At 36.7% G+C, this 24,664-nt stretch overlaps 2 protein-coding genes across 3 annotated transcripts; one reads left to right on the forward strand and one right to left on the reverse strand.

The window, feature by feature from the left end:
- Nucleotides 1–6,689: 6,689 nt before the first annotated feature.
- Nucleotides 6,690–8,900, forward strand: ETH (ecdysis triggering hormone). Its single transcript, NM_001172272.1, is given in 3 exon segments — nt 6,690–6,898; nt 8,362–8,416; nt 8,726–8,900. Coding segments are annotated over 3 exon segments (324 nt in total). The 5' UTR covers nt 6,690–6,703; the 3' UTR covers nt 8,800–8,900.
- A 1,085-nt stretch (nt 8,901–9,985) lies between these two features.
- LOC693069 (protein kinase c inhibitor) lies at nt 9,986–23,626 on the reverse strand. Of its 2 annotated transcripts, none has more exon segments than NM_001044061.1 (5): nt 9,986–10,341; nt 10,793–11,075; nt 11,449–11,711; nt 12,413–12,524; nt 13,066–13,183. In NM_001044061.1, coding segments are annotated over 3 exon segments (387 nt in total). In that variant the 5' UTR covers nt 13,180–13,183; the 3' UTR covers nt 9,986–10,341; nt 10,793–11,075; nt 11,449–11,550.
- Nucleotides 23,627–24,664: the final 1,038 nt, after the last annotated feature.

The raw sequence follows: 24,664 nt of genomic DNA on the forward strand, positions 1-24,664 counted from the left end.
TGATGTTCGTTTTATTAATACTACTAGCGGTGCCTGAGTAGTCGAAATTCGACTATAATTAATTGAAATTAAAAGTTTAAGCATTATGGTTCTATTGTCAAAAACGTTTTGGAACGAAGTTCCTTATCGCGCGTTATGAAAGGGGGCTAGACGGAAAAAGTTCTTACGAAAAGTTGTCACGACACTTTTTAGATCCGTCATTCTGACCAATCAACGTGTAGGCGCTTATCGCGTGACATTGCTCGTATCCGATTGGTCCGCGTAATGAGTACAGTTTCTCGAGATAGCGTTTCAACAATAGTAATTTAGTTCATAGTATTGTTTTTTTCTTCTTCATAATGCCGTAATTTATTATTATAACTTCAAAAAAAATTTACAATTCTTTCACTAATTAATCGAAAGGAACTTCGTTCCATCCGGGTGTCCCTTGACACCTCTGAAGTTTTTTTTTATTGCTTTTGTGTGGGTGAGGTCACAGCCCACCTGATGTTAAGTGGTTACAGGAGCCCATAGACATCTACAACGTAAATGCGCCACACACCTTGAGATATAGTTCTAAGGTCTCAGTATAGTCACAACGGCTGCCCCACCCTTCAAACCGAAACGCATTACTGCTTCACGGCAGAAATAGGCGGGGCGGTGGTACCTACCCGTGCAGACTCACAAGAGGTCCTACCACCAGTAATTACGCAAATTATAATATTGCGGGTTTGATTTTTATTACACGATGTTATTCCTTCACCGTGGAAGTCAATCGTGAACATTTGTTGAGTACGTAATTCATTAGAAAAATTGGTACCCGCCTGCGGGATTCGAACACCGTTGCATGGCTACATACGAATGCACCGGACGTCTTATCCTTTAGGCTACGACGACTTCATTATACTTCTATAATCACAGATTTCGCCAAGACTACACAACAAATAACATTAAAGACAAACAATATTAACTTATTCTCAATTTGACCACAGACTTTAAATAATTACAAAACTTTGAGAATATACACAGAGTATGCATGCGTGTTTGTGTCAAATACATGGTAGTGTGTATAATGTTTTTTTTATATTGATTTATTGTATTTTTTATGCATAATTAAACGGTTTTATTTAGCTCGACCTGTACGGAATTTGTTTTTTATTTATTTGGGTCAAAATTAGAAATGGAAATTTAAGCACCTTCCCGTTGTCAGATTGATCTGAAATTTGGTACACACATTTAATTTCGATGACAATACAATATAATAAAATCAATGACATTATAAATCTAAGATGGCCGCCGATACAAAATGGCGGATTACATATTTTTCCTTAAACCCCTCAATATGGGTATCAAATGAAAGAGCTACACTAGTAAAACACGATGATTATGTCAAAATTTAAAATTCAAGATGGACGCCGTTCCAATATGGCGGACTAGGTACATATTTTTCCACAACCACTACAATATGGGTATCAAATAATAGGACTACAATAGCAGAATACTGTCATTATGTCAAAATTTCGTATTAGGTGTTACAAGTTACAAAATGGCGTATTAGGTGGGGGCATGATTAGTCGTGTCGAGAACAGTTGCGTCCAAGATTGTGTGACGTTAGAGGGGCAGATAAAAAAAAATAGGTAATTAGATACCTCGTTAGTAAGCGGTAGCTATACCACCCAAGTTAAGGTAATAGGTTAAAACGTGCCGAGGACTGTATGGCATTAGGGTGGGTAAAAATGTAATGTCGTCAGCGCTTCCCCCTCAAGATTGGGCGCATCTTGTTGTATATTAAGCCTTGCCCCTTTGCTGGACTTCTGGCGGGGTCGACCGTCAAAATGCCCCTTAATCGTGGGAACAACATGGTAACAATAAATAAAAAAGCAAACAAAAATAAAAACGAAACTGCTACACAACGAAAAAGAAAGCTCGAAAAGGCAAAAGAAAAGTACCTATAGAACGAAACGTGCAAAGGAAAGTAAAAATGAAACCCACAGTTGACTACAGAAACGAAGAGAACGGTTAGCAACAGAAACACCTGAGCAACATGATACCAGGTTAATAGCACAACGTGAGAGACAAAGGCAGCTGGTAGAGTCAGAAACACCTGAGCGTCATGAGTGCAGGCTAGCATCACAACGTGACTGACGAAGAGAGCTAATAGCGTCAGAAACACTTGAGCGTCATGAGTCCAGGCTAAGATTACAACGTAACAGACAAATAGAGCTATTAGCGTCAGAAACACCTGAGCAACATGAGGCCAGGTTAACAGGACGGCGTGAGAGACGAAAGGAGTTAGAAGCTTCAGAAACACCTGAGCAACGCCACGACAGGTTAAATAACCAACGTGAGCGTGCACAGCAACGCAGAGCTGAAAATCATGTACAAGCGTTTGAAAATGCCATTAACACATCGTGTATACACACACGTTTGTGACATTTGCACGAAGCATTGATATCCTAACCAAATTCATACTGTACGTTACAACACAGCTGTATTAGGATATCTACCTGCAGAACTGTCTTCAAAAACAACATTACTTTTATGTTCGCGCTGCCAAACACATGTGACCAGTAATAAAACAATAGCACCATCAAAGGCGTACTGGAATAATCTGGATCCAGGTTCAATACCAGATGAGATTCAAGCGCTGACGCAAGCAGAGCAGCGATTGCTGTGTAGAATCATCCCGCTTGTTAAAATCGTAAAATTTACTGGGCTATACGGGCAGTACGGTTTCCGCGGACAAGCAGTGTTGTTTGCCCAAGATATCTTTGAGGTTAGTGAAAGATTACCTAATATGCTTCCAAGATCTTCCAGCCAGGTGGGTATCGTTGTAGTTACAGAATGTTTGGAGAATTTGAACATTACAAGAGAGTTCACAATATCTCGCGAAAAATTCTACAGCGCTTTAAGATGGTTAACTAGAAATAACCCACTTTATAGAGATGTACGCATTGACGAAAATGTCCAGATTAGTGAACAAGAATTAATACGACTTAGTGTGCCAGATATATCTGAAAACGGTGAACCTGAAAGAATTGAAATTCCAAATGTATTCATTAGTATTAATGACGTTGCTAGAATTATTCGGGCTTCATGGCATCAAGGTGACCACAGCGTTTTCACTTCGGGATTTGCCGGCGTGCAATGTAACGGCATGCACGTTATTTACCCTAAAGCCATACAGTTTCCAGCAAAATTCAATTATGGTACGGCTGAAAGAAGGATGTTGCCCTTAGTTTTGTCATGGGCATCCACCGTCCATAAAATGCAGGGCAGCACCGTCGACCATGCAGTAGTATATTTGGGCTCAAAATTGTTTGAGGAAGGACAAGCATACGTGGCTCTAAGTCGAGTTAAGTCTCTGGAAGGGCTATCTATGTATTGAGGAATTAGATTGTACTAAATTATCAGGTAAGAAACCATGTAATAATGATGCACTGAATGAATTAAATAGAATGAGGAATATTCGGTAGACAATTTCACTAAATACTAAAAACAAGAAAATAAAAATCGGTAAAAAACTTTTAAGTTAAACGGTTTTATTTTATGTGCACTGAAAACTACAAAATAAATAAATAGTTACTTACCTATCAACCTACGTAGGTGATCTCGGTCATTAATATCTCTGATGGTAGTGGTTGTCATAACATGAACCATGTCAGCGGCCGAAAGGCAGTTCATGAAAGAACACTAACACCAGGGTTTGCTTGGTAGGTAAACTAAGCACACACTATAACAAGTAGGTATTTTGATCTTCTAGTTCAGAAATATTTTAGTACTAGGCAGAATAGCTTTTAGGAATATTAGACTAAAATAAAAACGTGGGGCCCCTCTGAAATCATACCTATGGTAGAGCATATCTTATACTTTGGTAGATCATGAGCTCGGCGTTCGCTGGTGAAGCCGCCACGGCTGGTTATTGATGGTCAAAACCTCCAGTTACGATTATAGTAAGTCGATTCAGCGGACCCTGGACTCCGGAGCTATGAGGTTTCGGATGCGACCGGGATAAGCCGCTAGGATGATGATGATGACGATTATAATAAGTCGATACAGTCCACACTTAGTATAGTAGAAAGTAATACAGAAATAATAATGGGCCCCACGTTTTTATTTTAGTCTAATATGCCTAAAAGCTATTCTGCCTAGTACTAAAATATTTCTGAACTAGAAGGTCAAAATACCTACTTGTTATAGTGTGTGCTTTTACCTACCAAGCAAACCCTGGTGTTAGTGTTCTTTCATGAACTGCCTTTCGGCCGCTGACATGGTTCATGTTATGACAACCACTACCATCAGAGATATTAATGACCGAGATCACCTACGTAGGTTGATAGGTAAGTAACTATTTATTTATTTTGTAGTTTTCAGTGCACATAAAATAAAACCGTTTAACTTAAAAGTTTTTTACCGATTTTTATTTACAAAAAAACTCAATTGTCTGTAAAGTCAGTTTACTGACGATAGTTGAACGTGACAAAGTCATAAGAAAATACTGATGGAAAGGTTTCATTTTTCAAAAGAAAATTTTAATTTTATTTGTTTGATAGATATTTTGTATGGACAATTGACACCACATTCACTTTTCACTGAACTTCATACTTGACGAAAACATGTAAATGTATTATTGTATAGCAGCTGTCCACGCGGATGCATCGCTCACTCAAGTAGGAGATATCACGTTCTTACGAATCCATCAACCCTTGCATTAGACGTCTTCAGCTCTAACACTAGAAGTAGGGACCCCGGTAACCGTACTCGTCGAACTCGGCAAAGAGTTCGACGTGCAACCTAACCTAAGCATCGGCCCGTTGAGTTTCTCAGCGGGTCGCGATTCCGATCCGGTAGTAGATTCATTCGCGTAGCAGCTACTCTTGAGTTCTTAGGTCATCTTCGGAGGCGCTCGGGTAGCTATTAGCAAATCCCGCCCATTCTGGCTGATCCTTTGCTCGCCCACTTGTCCTTGTCAAACTGGAAAGGCCTCCGGGTCACCAGTAAATCCTCAATCATAATCAAGAATTTGTACTGGCACAACCTCACAGGCAAAAGGATCACACTGAATTTGAACAGATTTTAGGAATTGATAGTTAAAATTGTGGTAAAGTTGAAAATTGGTAATTAAAAACATTTTATTAAATACGTTTACTGGTCAAGACTCTCTTAGCCTTGTTTTACAAATGACTTCTTCACTTTTTGAGGTGATCCGTTGCTTCACTTCGAGCAGAACTATCCTAATGTTTTTGGAGGAATGGATCACCGAGTTTCACCGGGATTTTGACGTAGTCGTGGCCTAAATGATAAGACGTCCGGTGTATTCGTATGTAACGATGCACCGGTACTCAAATCCCGCAGTGCCAATTTATCTAATGAAATACGTAGTTAACAAATGTTCACGATTGACTTTCATTGTGAAGGAATAACATCGTGTAATAAAAATCAAACGCGCAATATTATAATTTGCGTAATTACTGGTGGTAGGACGTCTTGTGAGTCCGCACGGGTAGGTAACACCACCCTACCTATTTCTGCTGTGAAGAAGTCATGCGTTTTGGTTTGAAGGGTGGGGCTACCGTTGTACTGGAAAAATGGAGACCTAAGAACTCATTATCTCAAGAAAGGTGGCGGCATTTACGTTGTAGATGTCTAAGGGTTCGTCCACTCACATAAGCAATAAAAAAAACACCTCATATGTTCACGCTTTTATAGTTGTTTCGACTGTGTCCAGTTCTTCCGAAATACGTTTTTGCTATTTGACGATATACGACGTTACTTAATAACTAAAGCTACTAAAGAAATGTTCTAGAGCAGGGGTGGCCAAATTTATTAAAACCAAGTTTACTGTCTACTGACCCATCAATGCAATAAATAAAAAAAAATCTACCAATACCATCTCTTGAAATTTAGTGAAACAATCGGTATACAAATAAGTAGTAGATTTTCTTTTATTAAAAAGATTAAAAACATAAAGCTGAAATTATATAATAAAAGAGAACTGTTGTGTGGAAGAGAGGATAAATAATGTGACTTAATGTTCAATACGAGTATGTAACAAATGATACAAGATAAAGATGATGCGTGCAGCAATCGGTGAATACGTTGCGCAGTCTTTTGTATGTATTTATATTTTTTATAGCCACGATCGACCGATCTACCTGTAGGCCACCCCTGTTCTAGATAATTCAAATTCATTCTAGAGCATTCATTCGGTTTGAAGGGTGGGGCAGCCGTTGTAACTATACTTGAGACCTTAGAACTTATATCTCAAGGTGGGTGGCGCATTTACGTTGTGGATGTCTATGGGCTCCGGTAACCACTTAACACCAGGTGGGCTGTGAGCTTATCTAAGCAATAAAAAAAAAGATGTAGTAGTTTTTTCGATACCCCTTTTTACTATTTGACCACAGATGGCGTTACTTGTACCGGCATATTAATTTTATAACAAACTTATTTATTAAACTATAACTTAGTTTCCCTTTGAAGCGAAAACAAGCAACTTCGCATGCATCACGTAATCGTCAAACCCGCATGCCAGAAACTAATAGCCCGAGATAAAATCTCAACTCTCATTTGTATTCTGCGAACAGAAACACCTGAAATTGATACGATCTCTTCTAAAATACGGGACAGATCGAAACAGTATTAGTATAAATAGAGCCAGAAATGTTCATTGAAGCATCAATCGCTATTTCATCGCTAAACACAGCACCGTGAACTATTTAAGATGACTTCAAAATTGACCATGATGTTGTTCACGTTGAGTCTAATGTTTATCGCCGGGTTAGATGGTTCGTTCATCAAACCTAATAACGTACCGAGGGTCGGCAGAAGCAACGAGGCCTTTGACGAGGACGTTATGGGATACGTGATCAAATCAAATAAAAACATTCCGCGTATGGGTAGAAGAAATTATGATTCGGTAAGTATTTTTTTGGGCTTTAAATACGTCAAATCTCTATTGGTGGTAGCATCTCGGTAATGCATGTGGTGTCCTTGTACCATGCTGCATAGGGTTGACGTGAGTTTTACGGCCGGTAACCCCTGACGTCAACCAACCCTCATTGGTTTTTTGGAGTTTACTCCTTTAGAATCGATTTACATATATAGGCCCGGGGTATGAAAATTATGGGGACCAAAATCGTACTAGCATGTCACACGAAATGCGTTATGCGCCTGATTGCGCATGTCACACGAAATGCGTTATCGCAGGTGACGCCGGGCTGCTGCGCCGGCAGTCCGCCACAAAGCCTCGTACTGATCGCGCGTTTCTCTCATTATTGTATTTTCATATATTTGTTAGTCGTTTGTTTTGTGTCTCGTTAATTTGTTAATAATCTGTAGTGTATCGTGTTGTCGTAATATAGAACTATTTCTCGTATTGTTTCGTTTATTTTTTTATATCCAGTAAACTCCAGTCGTGCGTCGGAGCGGACACACACACTTTTTTTAATTTTTTTTATTGCTTAGATGGGTGGACGAGCTCACAGCCCACCTCTGGAGCCCATGGACATCTATAACGTAAATGCACCATCCACATTGAGATATAAGTTCTAAGATCTCAGTATAGTTACAACGGCTGCCCCACCCTTCAAACCGAAACGCATCACTGCTTCACGGCAGAAATAGGCGAGGCGGTGGTACCTACCCGTGCGGACTCACAAGAGGTTCTACCACCAGTTTATATTCCCGTATATCTAGGGAAAAACTCCTTATGTCAAGGAAGGAGTTATTTCTGATTATTCTTTTGTTGATTCTTTTACTTTATCCGTTTTTTGTTTTATGATTTTTATTTCTTAAGAACGTTCAAATTAAGATTCGAACATCGAGTATATCAAGCATCTTCTACTTTAGGCCACGAGCTTTTTTTGTTGCTGCTTAGATGGGTGGAAGAGCCCGCCTGAGCCTATAGACATCTACAACGTAAATGCGCTACCCACCTTGAGATATAAGTTCTAAGGTCTCAAGTATAGTTACAGTTACAACGGCTGTCCTGCCCATCAAAGCGAAACGCATTTTACTGCTTCACGGCAGAAACAGGCAGGGTGGTGGTACCTACAAGTGCGGACTCACAAGAGGTCCTACCACCACTAATTACGCAAATAATAATTTTGCGGGTTTGTTTTTTATTACAATGATGTTATTCCTTCACCGTGAAAGTCAGTCGTGAATATTTTTTAAAGTACGTATTTCATTAGAAAAATTGGTACCCGCCTGCGGGATTCGAACACCGGTAGATACGAATGTACCGGACGTCTTTTTCTTTAAGCCACGAGTCATTCAATGTTATATCATCTTCATCCGTCTCTTTTAATAGCAATGTGTTCTCATTTAAAATTATTGCTATTTATTTCAATATTTAATTAGTACGTTACTTAATTGCAGGGAAATCATTTCGACATTCCAAAGGTCTACAGTTTGCCGTTCGAATTTTATGGAGGTGAGAAATTTTTTTAGAGACTTGTTTACTTTTTATTTATTAAATTTACTAGCTCACCCGGCAGACTTCGTAGTGCCTCAATCGATAAATAAAAGACACATCAAGGGAAAACAAAATTGTTTGTTTTTATATAATTCCGAGCTTTTTTATATTTTTTTTAAACCTTTTAAACCTTCTCTGAACTTCCTCGAATAATTCAAGACTAAAATTAGCCAAATCGGTCCAGCCGTTCTCGAGTTTTAGCGAGACTAAAAAAAAGCAATTCATTTTTATATATATCGATTAATAATAGTCTCTGCTTTGTTGTAGACAACGAAAAAAGTTTGAATAATGATGATGCCGAGGAATACTATGCAAAAAAAATGGGAAGCATGAAGAAATAAACGCGTCGGATTTCGGATATTTTATTCATTCGTTGAATTAACGAATCCATGATAACTCCTGTTCTAGTCAATCGCTTAAAATAAATTCTTGTATGCATGCAACTTTTATTTTATTTCCCGTAACAGAAGTGACACTTATCGCGTCTTAAATATTAAAATCTTTATCTATACTTACTATAAAATCTTTATCTATATAATATTATAAAGAGGAAAGATTTGTTTGTTTGTTTGTATTGAATAGGCTCCGAAACTAATGAACCGATTTGAAAAATTATTTCACTGTTTGGAAGCTACACCAATCCCGAGTGACATAGGCTATAATGTTTTTTGAAAAAAATTAAGGATCCATCCTAAAACTCAAATAATGTAAACCAAGGTGTAAAAAAAATACCTAAAATAGTCTTTACATCGCGTGCCCTGCGAAAACTATGACGATAGAATGAAATAATGTATTACGACTTTGTAGAACACATTATTATTTACAAAAAGTGTCACGACAGCATATGTCAACTATTATAGTTATGCCGCATTAAGTGTTATTTTATTTAAAACAATAAAATAACGTCAAATATCGTTGAAATTTTTGTTAAAGCCACGAGCGGAGCCGGAGCGGGCCGCTAGTTAATAATAACATGAAGGGCCTTGTCTATTACATGAAAAATTTATCCATTTTGTTAAAACGACACGACACGAGAACCCTCTCATCGTGGCCGCCGTAGACTACATAGCCGATCCTGCGGACCAAATGGTAAGCAGTCGACGTCGCCCAAAACACGTCATTACGGATCCTCCCGATCCACTAACGGTGCTTTTAGGTACCCCAAGCACCGGTCATCGTTCTCGTCGAACCCGTCGCTTACAACGAAGGGCTCGAAGAGTAAATTAACCCACAGACAAAGCCCACTGAGTTTCTCGCCGGATGTTCTCAGTGGGTCGCGTTTCCGATCCGGTGGTAGATTCTGCGAAGCACTACTCTTGCTAGGGTTAGTGTTAGCAACGTCGTCAGATTTGAGCCCCGTGAGCTCACCTACTAGCCCGATGACTCTGACATGGTATCTCTAGACATCAGCTTAAATAGGAAAAAAAATGGAAGTTGATTTTCTGAAATAAAATAATGTAAAATAAAATTAAACGAGACAAAACATCAATCAACCATTAAAAACTAAAACAAAAAAAAATACCAAGAGCAATTACAAATATTTTTATTAAATTCAACTTCGGCATGACCTCATCGCAAAAATTAATTTCCATCCTTTAGCTAGTCATAACGCAATTAATAGCTATAGTTCTTGCAAAGTACGACTGGGCGCCACCCTTAGTTGTGTGAGTGACCAATCTGTATACGCGTCGATGTAGGCGTGAGAGCAAATACGGTCAGCAAACAAACATTCATTAAATTTAAGTTACGGATTTCACCCATTTTTATATTTTAAGTATTTTGTAATTTACTTATTAGGAGTGGTCAAAATAAAAATATAAAGATCACCCTTAAAGTAACTACTAATTTACATTAGTAATAATTACCGGAAAAAACAGGATGAACAGGCCAGGTCGTCGTGGCCAAAAGGATAAGACGTCCGGTGCATTCGTATCGAGCGATGCACCGGTGTTCGAATCCCGCAGGCGGGTACCAATTTTTCTAATGAAATACGTACTCAACAAATGTTCACGATTGACTTCTACGGTGAAGGAATAACATCGTGCAATAAAAATCAAACCCGCAAAATTATAATTTGCGTAATTACTGGTGGTAGGACCTCTTGTGAGTCCGCACGGGTAGGTACCACCGCCCCACCTATTTCTGCCGTGAAGCAGTAATGCGTTTCGGTTTGAAGGGTGGGGCAGCCGTTGTGACTATACTGAGACCTTAGAACTATATCTCAAGGTGTGTGGCGCATTTACGTTGTAGATGTCTATGGGCTCCAGTAACCACTTAACACCAGGTGGGCAGTGAGCTCGTCCACACATCTAAGCAATAAAATAAAAAAAAGAATAGGGACAAATCCCAACTTGATGAACAAGTAGTTGTTGATGTATCTAATGCTATATCAGGATCAAAATGATCGAGTCTTGGGGGTATCTTTGTTATCCAATTTAAAACTATGCAATTAGCATTCCAGTTTAAGCAAAAATAGATGATATTCAAGTTTTTAAACATTTTATAACCAAAAAGGTTGTAATACTTATACATATAAAGTTATTATTCTTAATGACTTTTCTTGGTGGTGACGCTTTAAAAAAACTCAATATAATTCACACCAGGTAAGTTATCAGTTAATCTCTTTATTTTCATGCCAATTCGATCTAAATATCCATTTATTATTATGCATAAGTCATAAGAATCAACCTGAACCCACTCTGAACAAATATTAATATATTTTATTATGTACTAGCTGACCCGGCAGACTTCGTAGTGCCTCAATCGATAAATAAAAGACGTAAACATTTGTATAAATTTTTTTTTAAAACAAAACGAATCTGTCTGTCGGGGGACACTTCAAACACTTCAAAGGAAAAACAGAATTGTTATTTTTATTTAATTCTGATCATTTTCATATTTATCTACCTTTTAAACCTCTGGACTTCCACAAATAATTCAAGACCACTTTGAGATTATTCTTGTTACATGTCTGTGCAAAACCGACTTACTTATATTAAATTGCTTAGCTATTTCAACTAAAGACTGCTAATTTCTAAAGACGTAAAATTTAATTTTTGCCATGAAATTTTTAAATTGCTATAGACAATAATTTAGCCAGGTGGCCACTGCATCTGCCTTCCTCCGAGGATATGAATGTGAAGGTGGTAAACGCTTTGGGCGCCATTCTTTCCATCGTTAACAACTAGGCGGAAGCCTGTCTTGTCCAGGCCTAGCTGGGCAGCAACTTTACGGGCAACAATTAGAAGATGTCCTGAAACATAAAGTTTTGATTATTTAATTCAGTTATGATTTAGATCAATGATTACATTTAATGTATTCCACATTTGAATGTGAGGGAGTCCGTTATTGCTTAGATGGGTGGACGAGCTCACAGCCCACCTGGTGTTAAATGGTTACTGGAGCTCATAGACATATACAACGTCTGAAGTCAGTCTGAAGGGTGGTACAGCCGTTGTAACTATACTGAGATCTTAGTACTTATATCTCAAGGTGGGTGGGGCATTTACGTTGTATATGTCTATGGGATCCAGTAACCACTGAATACCAGGTGGGCTGTGAGCTCGTGATACTGATAAAACTACTGATAAAAGCAATAAAAAAAAGTGCATTCTTAAACGCTAGATGTTTTAAAAAATTCGAGATGATTGCTTGTCCAACTTTTATTTAAACATACATATCTGATGTTAACCTTTCAAATTATCAGACTTTCCTTGACATGTTGCATATATACCACTGGAGGTGTTATCCAATGAACGTTGACATCAGGGTGCTGGCCAGTTGTAAATCTCACATCAAATCCTTATGCTGCATGATAATAAAACATTGTGCACTGATCGCACATAGTATGGAATGCGGGCAAGTGTTGTAGCTTTGTAAGTTCTAAGAGTGTGATCTTTTACACACATAAGATGAGACACATCACGAGGGAGCTGGCAAATGAATCATTCTCACCTAACAACTGTTCATCAGTGTCATCAGCCAGCGAGAGCTGTGGAATAGGCTTCCTTGGTATCACCAATACATGAGTAGGAGCTTGTGGGTTCACATCATTGAACGCTACGCACTGAAACAATGAAATTAGTTAAATATCACTAGGTATAAATGAAGAAAGAAAATAACCAATTAGCATGGCATGGCTTTAGTGAGTTAGTCCGTCCGGACGTAGCTGGAATAAACGCTTAGGCTCCCAGCAAAGTGATTAGAAAAAAAAAGGTTTTTTTTTTAAATGGCTAATTTCGTTGATGGACTTTGAATCTATTGTTATATTTTTATGTATTTCAAATACAAACGCCAGAAAGTAGGAAAGCATTGCTATAGGTATGTCGAGTTGTTGACAGTCGCATCTGGTTTGTGATTATTCGAGCTCATTGTTATCCCAAAGACATTACTCAACAGCTGTTTGATGTTTCAAACAAATGAATTAGGTGGCAGACAGGTGTTGGGTAGCCCGCGGTTCCCGGTAAACATCATGCCACGCATTTATATAGTTCATGGTTATGAAACAGCTGTTTTCTGACAGTGGATATCTCATATACCGGCCGGCAAAGTATAGTCGGAAACTTTCGTTAAGTACTAAACGGCTATTAAAAAACTTTTTAGCTCACTTGTTCGTCTTCGTAAATGAAATTTGCAGGGATTTCTTTACGTAATATTTTCCCAAAGATTGTATCACCGCCTGGAGCGGCAGTTTGTGCGAGTTTCACCTCACCGTCCGCCATGTTTATATGAAAGACGAGAAAACGACATTTTGGCACTCATTTTGGGTTTGTAATTGACAGTTGAATCTTTACAATTGTCCATTGAGTAGGCAAAGAGTACGTGACCATACTGCCATATTAAAACCATTTCTGATGTCTAAAAATATGGGAAGCTAAGTATGGAAATATGAATTAACACTACTATGGGCTTCAAATCTCAGTTAATTAACGGGATTCATGTTAGAAGGGCTAAACTAACTAGTTTCATGATGCGAAAATAATACAAAAAGTATTTTTTTTTTAATTTATTAATTACAATAATGTATAATGCTTAACAAAGTATTGCGAATTCATGATTGCTAGTTAAAGTCTCGCCCCCGGACCGCTCGGCCAGACCATGTGATGTAAAGCTCGTCCGAATACGTGAAGAGCTTTCAATTTCATTATTTTGTGATTCTCATCTAAAAACACGTGGTATCCTTGTCGGTATAATCCTTTTTTTGTGGCTACTTCATTTGCAACCAATAAGAGGTGACCTGAAGCAAAAGTTACAACAATTTGTGATGCTACTCATTTTAGAAATTTCGTAACAAAAAAAAAAATTATAAATATGACGTACATAGTTTTAGACGATACATAGATATGTATATATTTATTAGGTATATTCCAACACTACATGACGATCACGACCACTCTGTCAAGAGTGACACGACTGAGAAGAAATTAGGTACGTAGCTAATACTTATTTTTCTAAAAATTTAAGTAAATAATTAGAAATTTAAATTTCATTTCGTGCAACAATTGGAAATTGGGCGAATTATTTTCATCATAGTCGAGAGTTTGCCCCTTTTTTCAGCTTGGCAATTAGCTTCCTGCGATACCATTGTTGCAAATATCGATCTTCTAAAAACTCCAATTATATAAAGTTTTCAATATTCTGTTAATGTTATTGAATAATGATATGGACTGCAATGAGATAAGATGAAATAAAGTTTCAATAACACAATGGTTATTTGCTGGGTCCTTTTGGAAGGAGCCCGGTCGAGTAACTTTGTTTAATTTTATTAAATTACAGTTAACATTGTTTCAAGACATTTATTTTATTAATATTTAAACCTGGTGATGCACTAAATAAATAAAATAAAACAATTCACTCAACTTCCAAATTAGGAGTTAGTATTTTAGCACAGATAGCCCCCAAGGGGGTGATCTGTGTATTTTAACATCACTAATACCTTACTAGTTATGTATTAGGTACACTAGTGATGTACATATTACCTGCTATAAGGAATAAAGTAAGTATAAATCGTGCCGCAACCCAGAAATTCCTCCAGATACATACCTGATTAATATATGATTAAAATAATGATGAAAATATTATGTTTATGAACAGTAGCGACATTTACATTTTTATAAGGTAAATAGTATGTGGCGTTTAAGAACGCACCTTTTTATGATGCGTAAGCCGGAACGCACGAGAGGTGGGAAAAAGAATATAGTCTGTGACGGAACATTTTTACCGCCGAAAATGGACTTTTTGGCGGGAACGCGAGGAGTGAAGTTGTGTGATTTGTTTTATTTTGTCTATTTAGTGTTTCTTCGGGTTTAAATGTGTAATAATGGTGGTTTAATATCTGTTTAATATCTGTGAAAGTGCACAAATGTGGAAAAATGAAACAAAGCCGCTGGACGTAACTTCTCAGGATCCTCCAAAAAGTCCACTGAAAAAATCTTAGTAAATGACCACCATTTTACTGAGATTATATTTCATCCCATTTCACTTCATTACATCCCAGTTGATTAATGTCTCAAATTAGTCGTCTTTATTTCATTTCACTCCATAATATCATTTTTCATAAAAATATGAATATAAATTAAAATAAGACATGACTTAAGGTCTCAGTTACCAGGTCATAAAATCCCTTTAAAAAAACCGCCGAAAATTTAAAACGTAAAAATAATTTATAATGTGTTTTAATAACTAATATAATATAATAACTTAGAATTGTTTATGCAGCTACAACAATAAAATTTCTATTGTTTCAACTGTGGTATTAATAACATAAAACACGACTTTACGGCGAAATAAAGAAGGGACTCTATATGAACTCCCTCAACTATATTAATCTACTTACCAATAATTTTTTCGTCATCCACTGATGCTTCCGACATGACTGGAATTACCTTCTTCGGTACTACGAGAAAGTGTATTGGCGCTTGCCTGTCTAATTCTTCATCGAAAACTACGCACTGAAAAAAGAAAAGCATTCAAATTCTAGAGGGGTTAACGGGGTTAATGTTAACTTAAAGGAGTTAAAAAATATCATAACAAATAAACCTTTGTAGCTATTTGAATGGATTGAACTTAATTGAAGTTCGATTAAAGCCATCGAACTGTTGATGCTGATACCAAATAAAACGGACCTTTAATTACAAAGATAAATGTAGCGTATTGAGCGAAATGTCGCGTAAACCAAATAGACTTTCACCCCTCGATCACATTAAGGTAGTTTTCCAATGACAGCACAAGAGCGCATTATGCGGCATAATGCTCAACGTTGAATGTTCCAACTACAGCAACTCGAAGCACAATCGAGCACTCTCAAAAGTACTACTGCTCTCGCGTGATACTCGCAATCGATACCGACTCAGTGACAGAAAATTGACAAGTGTTTTTTCTTTAAGTTGGCATTGATCGAAATTTTGTTTATATCATCGTCAGTAATATTATTTAATGTTGAAAAAAATTCTAAGGCTTTCGTTTCGTCGTAGTTTCTTAGAAATAATCAATGTTAATTAAAACTGTGCTAACTTAGCGCACTCTGCTGATGCATTTTGTTGGACGGTTATATTTGAGGGGATTGGGTTCTTTAGGTGATGAGGGGCTATTTAAAAACACAACTGCTTCATTATAATTATATTGCAGATAGCTTGAACACTTTAACACTATTATACAATTATTATCTTTATATTTTTTTATGAAACTATTACATGTTTGTCTTGCCGTGTCTAGATGAGAAGTCACTGACATTTTCTTACGAGAATACAATGATCTGTTTTTTTTAAACATTTAAAATATTTCTAATATTCGAAATCTAATCAAGTGTCAAGTGTTGCCTGCCATTACATTTAATATACAAACTCCAACACACCCCCTCAACACTTGCACACATTTTTCTCCATCTATAATTTAATACCAAAAAAGAATAACGCTAACCTGACCTTCATAAATTAATTCTTTCCATACATACCTAAAAAACCTCACAACCACTTACATTCCGTCACTTCTACATAATCCCTCTCAATTCAACCAACAACTATTCATTCAACCTTTCAAACTTAATACTATCTTTAATGTCGCTACCTTTAATCCTTTCTTACTTCTCCAACTCCAATTCGATCAAAAATGTACTTTCATTCAACCATACAACCATTCAACCTTAACTTCCCTCTTGACTCACTATATAAAACCTTAACTATAATAGTCTAACTCCTTCTCGACTTCCTACATAAACTCTTCAAGTTTATTTAAAACTTTTAACGCCTTCTCAACCTCTTTAATAACCTTAAACGCCTTCTCAACCTCTTTAATAACCTTAAACGCCTTCTCAACCTCTTTTCTTTAATAACCTTAAACGCCTTCTCAACCTCTTTAATAACCTTAAACGCCTTCTCCACCTCTTTAATAACCTTTAACGCCTTCTCAACCTCTTTAATAACCTTTAACTCCTTCTCAACCTCTTTAATAACCTTTAACTCCTTCTCGACTCTAACCCTTAACTCCTTCTCGACTCTAACCCTTAACTCCTTCTCGACTCTAACCTTTAACTCCTTTTTGACTCTAACCTTTAACTCCTTTTTGACTCTATTACCTTTAAACTCCTTTATCTCCTTCTCAACTTATTTAACGTTAATCTCCCTCTCAACTTCTTTAACCTTAATCACCTTCAACTCCACTCACAAACCACATAACTCATAACAAATAACCTCGCTCAACTTCAACATACTCAACACTTGAATTCACATAACACATACATGACTTTTCATTACCATAACCTTTCATTATCTTAATATCTTTCACTTATTAAATTTTCTCACTTTCTTTCACATATCCGTTCAATTATTTTAATATAACACAAACCAAATTCCTAACATCTATTATAAAACAACAATAAAACAAAACTATAAAAGAGACACAAAAGGATATTAAAAAACGACTGTAAATATTTTTGTATCAATAATGTGTAGGTACTTTTTCCACGGCTAGACTATCTATTTTATTTATAGTATAATTAATAAACAATTATTTTTTTTTTTTAATCACCCCCTTAATTGTTTATGTCGGTGGAAAGAGAGCACCCCCTTAATTTTTGAATTATCCTTGTCTCTTTTTAGTTATATAAACTGTTGTATAAAACATTGAAATTCCCCTATAAAACTTACAAACTAACAAAAAAAAAAAAAAACAACCCATTTCCCCCGAAACACAATAAGTTCACTTTTGAAAAATTAATATACTCCTATCTCACTATGACACTAGTTTCTTCTGACAGCTTTCAAACTTTATCCTGGGTAAACTTTTCGTTAGAATATCCGCAATCTGTGACCCAGTTGGACAGTATTTAACTTTAATCTGGTTTTCATCAATCTTTTCTTTAAGGTAGTAATATTTAACATCAATGTGTTTGCTTCTTTTATTCATAATTCCTTTCTTCATAAGCCAAATCGCAGATTGGTTGTCAACTCGCATTTCAATATCCAAATTTTCATTCGTAATTTCTTTTACCAGATCTCTAATATATAGCAGTTCCTTACAGCATTCTGCAGCAGCAATATACTCAGCTTCAGTGCTCGAAAGTGCCACAACTGATTGTTTTCTTGAGCTCCATGCAATTGGTCCACCATTCATCCAGATCACAAAACCAGAAGTACTTCGTCTCGTGTCAGGATCACCAGCGAAATCAGAATCACAAAAACCTCTCAATATATTGTCACCTTTACTGTAATGAATACCTTTTTCTTTTGAACTTTTAATAAACCTCAAAATATTTTTAACATTGTTTAAATCATTTAAATTTGGACTGTTTTGATGCCTTGAACAATAGCCTACGTGAAAACTAATGTCAGGTCTTGTTTTGTTTGAGAGATAAAGCAGAGAACCTACCATTTCTCTATAGTCTTCGTGCATTTTCTTATCGACTTTGACTGATGGATGTTGCTCCACCAAAATACTCGGGTAGTTGCAATCTCTCACATTGTTCATATTAAATTTTTGTAATAATTTCTCCGAATATTTTTGTTGATGTAATTTAATACCACTCTTTTCTGTCTCGATTTCTAAACCAATATAATTAGATACTCTCTCAGAAACCCTTAAATCAAATTCTTTTTTCAATTTATTTATAATTTCCTCTAAATCTTTCAAATTTTCGCCGATTATTATTCCGTCATCTACATAAATTCCTAAATAGATTCTTTTATTTTCTGTCATATCTAAAATGAATATACATTTATTTAATTTCAATTGTCTGAAACCAATTTCTGATAAAAATTCTGTAAAACGTATATTCCACATTAGGGGAGCCTGTTTTAAACCATATAAGCTTTTATTTAATTTGCATACTTTGCCCTCACAGTTATTGTAGCCTTTTGGAACCTTCATATATATTGTTTCCTTTAAATTTCCATGGAGAAACGCAGTCTTAATATCAAATTGTTTTAATTTTAACCCTTTATCAGCTGCAATAGACAATAAAATTCTCAAAGAAGTAGTGTCTATAACCGGACTATATGTTTCATCATAATCTATTTTATATTTTTGTTGAAAACCTCTAGCAACAAGTCTAGCTTTATATCTTCCGTCAGCTTTTACAGAAAAAATCCATTTACTTGTAACCAATTTTCTTCCTTCGGCCTCCTTCTTGTCAACTAAAGACCATGTATTATTTTCTTTTAAAGAATCCATTTCTTCTTTAATAGCTTTTAACCAGTTTTCTTTTTCTTTTGATTCAATTGCTTCCTCGAACGTCAATAAAGAGAATTCTCCATCTTCCATTATGAAATCTTTGTATCTGTCTGGTGGTCTTCTGTTCCGCTGCGGTCTTCCAGTTCTTGTATTTTCTAAAACTTGTTCATTAATTCCCTCAGTATTTTCACTGTCAAGAAATTCTTCTCTTTCATCCATATCATCATTACTTCTTAAAGTCTCCACCAGATTTTCATTTGTTAATGGGCTATCATTTGTTCCATTTTCATTTTTTTCATTTGCATTTGTTCCTCTGTCATTTGTTTCACCTTCAATTGTTTCATCTTCATTTGTTTCACTAAATATATTTGTTTCTTCAATATTTATGATTCTTCCTCTTTCTACTCGATTTTCATTTCTTCCTCTATTATTTTGCCTTATAACAACATCTTCTCGAACTTCATTAACTCCATTACTATTATTTCCTCTAAAATCACCTTCTCGAACTTCTCTGACTTCATCATCTGCACGATTATTTTCATTTGTATTATTTCTATTAGTGTTCTCCCTTTCATCACCCCAAAGCCCATTAATTACTTCATTATCTTCTAAGTATCCACCTAGAATTCCTTGTTCTCCCTCATTAATTCTTACATCCCTTGCTCTTATAATTTTTTGTTCATCTTCAACCCAAATTTTATAACCGTTTCTTACGTAGCCAACCAGAATACCTTTTTTACAACGATCATCAAGCTTTTTTAGTCCAGAATTTATTTTAAAATATGTAGTTGAGCCAAATCTTCGAATATTTGAAACATCTGGTTTTATTCCAAACCACAATTCCGCAGGAGTTTTATTTTTTCCTTTTGTTGGACATCGGTTTAATAAGAAGCTAGCCGTTAGTAATGCTTCTCCCCAGAGATATTTGGGTACAGCTCCATCCAAAAGCAAGGCTCTCGTTTTCTCCATAAGAGTACGGTTCAGTCGCTCTGCTTTACCATTCAATTGCGGTGTGTATGGAATAGTTAAGTCCAGGACTATTCCTTTATTTTGACACCACGATATTAGACTATTGTTTGAATATTCAGTCCCATTATCACACCTAATCTTTTTTACTTTCAATCTAAAATGATTCTCCGCCAAAAATATAAATTGTTTTATTTTATCAAACACATCATTTTTCGACGATAAAAGGTAAACCGCGGAAAAATGAGTAAAATCATCCAGAAAGGTGACAAAATATTTATGGTTGTCCCAAGTGGGTAATTCAATTGGGCCGCAAAGATCGGTATGAACAATCTCTAAAGGAGATTTCGCTGCTATCCTTTCTTTTCCAAACGGATGCCTACACATTTTAGCCCTAACACAAATCTCACAAAAATTGTCCGAAAAATCTCCCTTAATTTTCATCCCCTTTAAAAATTTTGAAAAACGTTGTACTCCAGCAGCGTGACCAAAACGACGGTGCCATAAATCGCAGCTTTCAGTTATATGCACTTCTTTCTTAAACTGAACTCTTATCTGAACTTCATATAAGCCAATTTTATTTTTAATTCCGGTTAAAATAACCTTTCCTAATTTTTTAATAGTAACTTTATCATTTTCGAAAATTGCGGTGGCTCCATTGTCTGTTAAACAGCTCACTGAAATTAGGTTTCTAGATATTCCTGGTACATAAAGAACATTCTCGAATTTCCCGAAATCTGTATTAATATATCCGACCGCTGTTGCAACTAAATTTTCTTTATTTGCGCATTTAATCTCTACTTCTATGTCTTCTGTAAAATTTATGAATTCTTTACTTGAAAACATATGTGACGATGCTCCAGAATCAAATATAGCATTTATTTTAATAAATTTTGAATTACCACTTACCGAATTATATGTTCTACAAAATTGCTTTATATGCCCTTTCTTACTACACCTGGTACATATTTTGTTTCTATAGCACTCATCCGTACTATGTCCCGACTTGCCGCAGAGGTCGCATTTTTTATTTTTACAGAATCTTGCTATGTGCCCTGGTTTGTTGCAGATGAAACATCTCTTTTCGTTTCCTTTTAAAATTTCTCGGGATTCTATGATAGAGTTCTCTTTGGTGAATTCCAATTCATTTTTAATTCTTCGGGTTAATTCGTCTAAATTTTTCTTTTCTACGTCTATATTGTTCCAAATTGATTTGAAAGTATTAAATTTTTCCGGTAATAAATTTAAAATTTTGTGCATAAATGTTTGTTCTGAAATTTTGTTCTCTTTACTAGTGATTTCAAACTGTATGTTTTGTAATTTATTTATATCTTCTAATATGTTTCCTGAATATTGCATCTCGAAAAAATTCATTACGTGTTTTATATCTTGTCCTTGTATATTATAATCATACATAAAATCTAATTTTTCAAAAATTTCTATAATTGTTTCCAAATTAATTACATAATGTAAATATTTTTCTTCAATATAACTAAATATTATAAATTTTCCCTTATTTTCCAATTTTTCCTCATTTTTACCGTCTATTTTTATACCCTTTGTATCCAGCAATAATTTAATTAGCATTCTCCAAGCTTTATAATTATCCTTATTTGTGAAAGGTTTTATCTTTATTGAATCCATGTTTGGTTGCTATGAATATTCGTATATAAACAGTTTGGTTTCCACGGTAATATTGTAGTCTTTTAAACAGCAAAATATAATAAATATTACCTTTTAAATTTGTTCTGGGCCCATAACCTGTTGGACGGTTATATTTGAGGGGATTGGGTTCTTTAGGTGATGAGGGGCTATTTAAAAACACAACTGCTTCATTATAATTATATTGCAGATAGCTTGAACACTTTAACACTATTATACAATTATTATCTTTATATTTTTTTATGAAACTATTACATGTTTGTCTTGCCGTGTCTAGATGAGAAGTCACTGACATTTTCTTACGAGAATACAATGATCTGTTTTTTTTAAACATTTAAAATATTTCTAATATTCGAAATCTAATCAAGTGTCAAGTGTTGCCTGCCATTACATTTAATATACAAACTCCAACACATTTGAAAACTAATTCACGTTCCAATTAAGCTTCGGTATAATTCGGCATTGTGCGTCACTGAGTCGCATTATACTCTGTAATTGGAAAACTACCTCAATGTCGAAGTGAAGCGATACGATGGATTGCCAAACACGTGTTTTGAATAAATACGAAGTCTTCGTGGCCTAAAAGATAAGACGTCCGGTGCATTCGTATGAAGCGATGCACCGGTGTTCGAATCCCGCAGGCGGGTACCCATTTTCTAATGAAATACGTACTCAACAAATGTTCACGACTGACGTCCACGGTGAAGAAATAACATCGTGTAATAAAAATCAAACCCGCAAAATTATAATTTGCGTAATCACTAGTGGTAGGACCTCTTGGGAGTCCGCACGGGTAGGTACCACCACCCCGCCTATTTCCGCCGTGAAGCAGTAATGCGTTTCGGTTCGAAGGGTGGGGTAGCCGTCGTAACTATACTGAGACCTTAGAACTTATATCTCGAGGTGGGTGGCGCATTTACGTTGTAGATGTCTATGGCTCCAGTAACCACTTAACATCAGGTGGGCTGTGAGGTCGTCCATCCGCTCGTCCGTCCGTCCATAAAAAAAAACTCTTTGATGAAACTTCATAGGTACATCTTACAATGAAGCGATTTAATTCGCTGTCAACTACCATAGATTAAAACACGGATCTTTCTCTTTACGTCTGAGTAGGTACAACATTGCTACGAAAATATAAAATAACTAGCTGTACCCGTCCGCTTCGCTGGGCATTTAAAATTAACATTATTATTTATTGTCATTATTATTAGGGTATCCTACACTCATATAGATATTAGCCTATCCATTAAGCACATGTATTTTCTACGTGGATACCAAGTTTCAAGTCAATCGGATGCATAGTTCAGTAGTTATAAGGGAACATCCGTAAAAACCACTGTGGTTTTGTATATTAGTATAGATAAATAAAAAGTGATAAGCGTATGTAATGTAAAACATACCTGGTTATCTTCATATAAAACCTGTTTGGATTTTCTAATGTCTGAGATTTCCATTTTGCTGTGAAGCGTTTGAGCGGCCATTTATAAATGTGTATTTACATCACTGAATTTACATTAATTCGTAATCGTCAACCAAACATTAATAGCTTCTACAATATTGACGTTTATTTTGGTGTGACTCACCCTACTTTAGATAAGAAATAGCTGGTCGATTAATCATTTTAATCTTCAACTTCACACACAATTTTTAATCACACCGAATAATATATAGGGACTGTGATTACTAAAATGACAGGTTAATTTTTATTGTAGACTAGCGACCCGTCCTTCGTTTCGGGAACATTAAATTTTATTATTGATAGGCGAGTCCCGCCATGCTGCGCGCGGTACGACAATAACTGCAGGTGACGCCGCAGGGCGAAGCTAGTCTAAAAAAGTTACTCCTTATATCATTAGCTACCTATCAGTGAAAGTCTCGTCAAAATCAGTCCAACCGTTCCGGAGGTTAGCCGGAACAAGCACACAGACAGATGAAATGTTATTTTGGTGTATGTACCGTATATATTCATATGCATGTAGTAAAAAGCGGTTATTTCAATATTACAAACAGAATTACAGACAAATTGTGCGTGAAAGGTTCACAGGTTCACATTCAAAATTAACTTAAAAGGAGACATACTTATCCTTCTGTCTCTTTCACTCCATCCCCTTCCTCTACCTCTTTTCGGTTTGAAAACGTTATTCGATGTTTTCCAAAAAATACATTTTTCAGATTGGGTCCCTATAATTTTTAAGCTGCGATATGTTCCCTAAATACGTCGTGAATGGTCCAGACGGCTGGCTGGATGGCTGATCCTTCGGCTAGTCGTAGGACCGTCGAGGCGATTCGCCCGGTCCTTGTGGATTGGGTGAATCGTGAGAGGACGTCTCACTTTCCGGCTCACGCAGGTGCTCACTGGGCATGGACCGGATCACAGCCGAGCCGACGGCAGAGTGCCACCATTGTGGTTGCGACTTGGACACGGCAGAGCATACGCTCGTCGCCTGCCCCGCATGGGAGGTGTGGCGCCGTGTCCTCGTCGCAAAAATAGGAACAGACTTGTCGTTTCTGAGTGTTGTGGCATCGATGCTCGGCGACGACGAGTCGTGGAAGGCGATGCTCGACTTCTGCGAGTGCACCATCTCGCAGGAGGCGGCGGGGCGCGTGAGAGACGCACAATCCCCCCGCCGTCGAGCGAGGGTCAGGGAGGTGGATCTCGCCCAAGCCCTGGCCCTCTAAGTGTTTCGGGTCCCCCTCATATGTCAGTCTGGAGAACGGCGAAGGGGGCCTAAGAAGACGACGTGCAAGCTGCTCTGCACGCGTTTTACGCAAGAGCATCCGGGTGATGGAAGGTCGGCTATCCTCGACCCTGGTTCTGGTCCAGCGGGGTATTCCGTAGGATAGCTCACTCTAACCGGTGCCATCTAGGCGGACTTCGGATAGCCTGCCGACCGAGAGGGCTGGTGGTCGTGG

Source organism: Bombyx mori, chromosome 2, assembly GCF_030269925.1.
Source record: "Bombyx mori chromosome 2, ASM3026992v2".
NCBI classification, from domain to species: Eukaryota; Metazoa; Arthropoda; class Insecta; order Lepidoptera; family Bombycidae; genus Bombyx; species Bombyx mori.

Coding starts and splice junctions, on each gene's coding strand:
- LOC693069 (XM_062671900.1), bottom strand. CDS start 13,179: ATGGCGGACGGTGAGGTGAAACTCGCACAAACTGCCGCTCCAGGCGGT. Junction 12,525..13,065: donor TCATTTACGAAGACGAACAA/GTGAGCTAAAAA, acceptor TCATTGTTTCAG/TGCGTAGCGTTCAATGATGT. Junction 11,712..12,412: donor CACTGATGAACAGTTGTTAG/GTGAGAATGATT, acceptor TTTATGTTTCAG/GACATCTTCTAATTGTTGCC.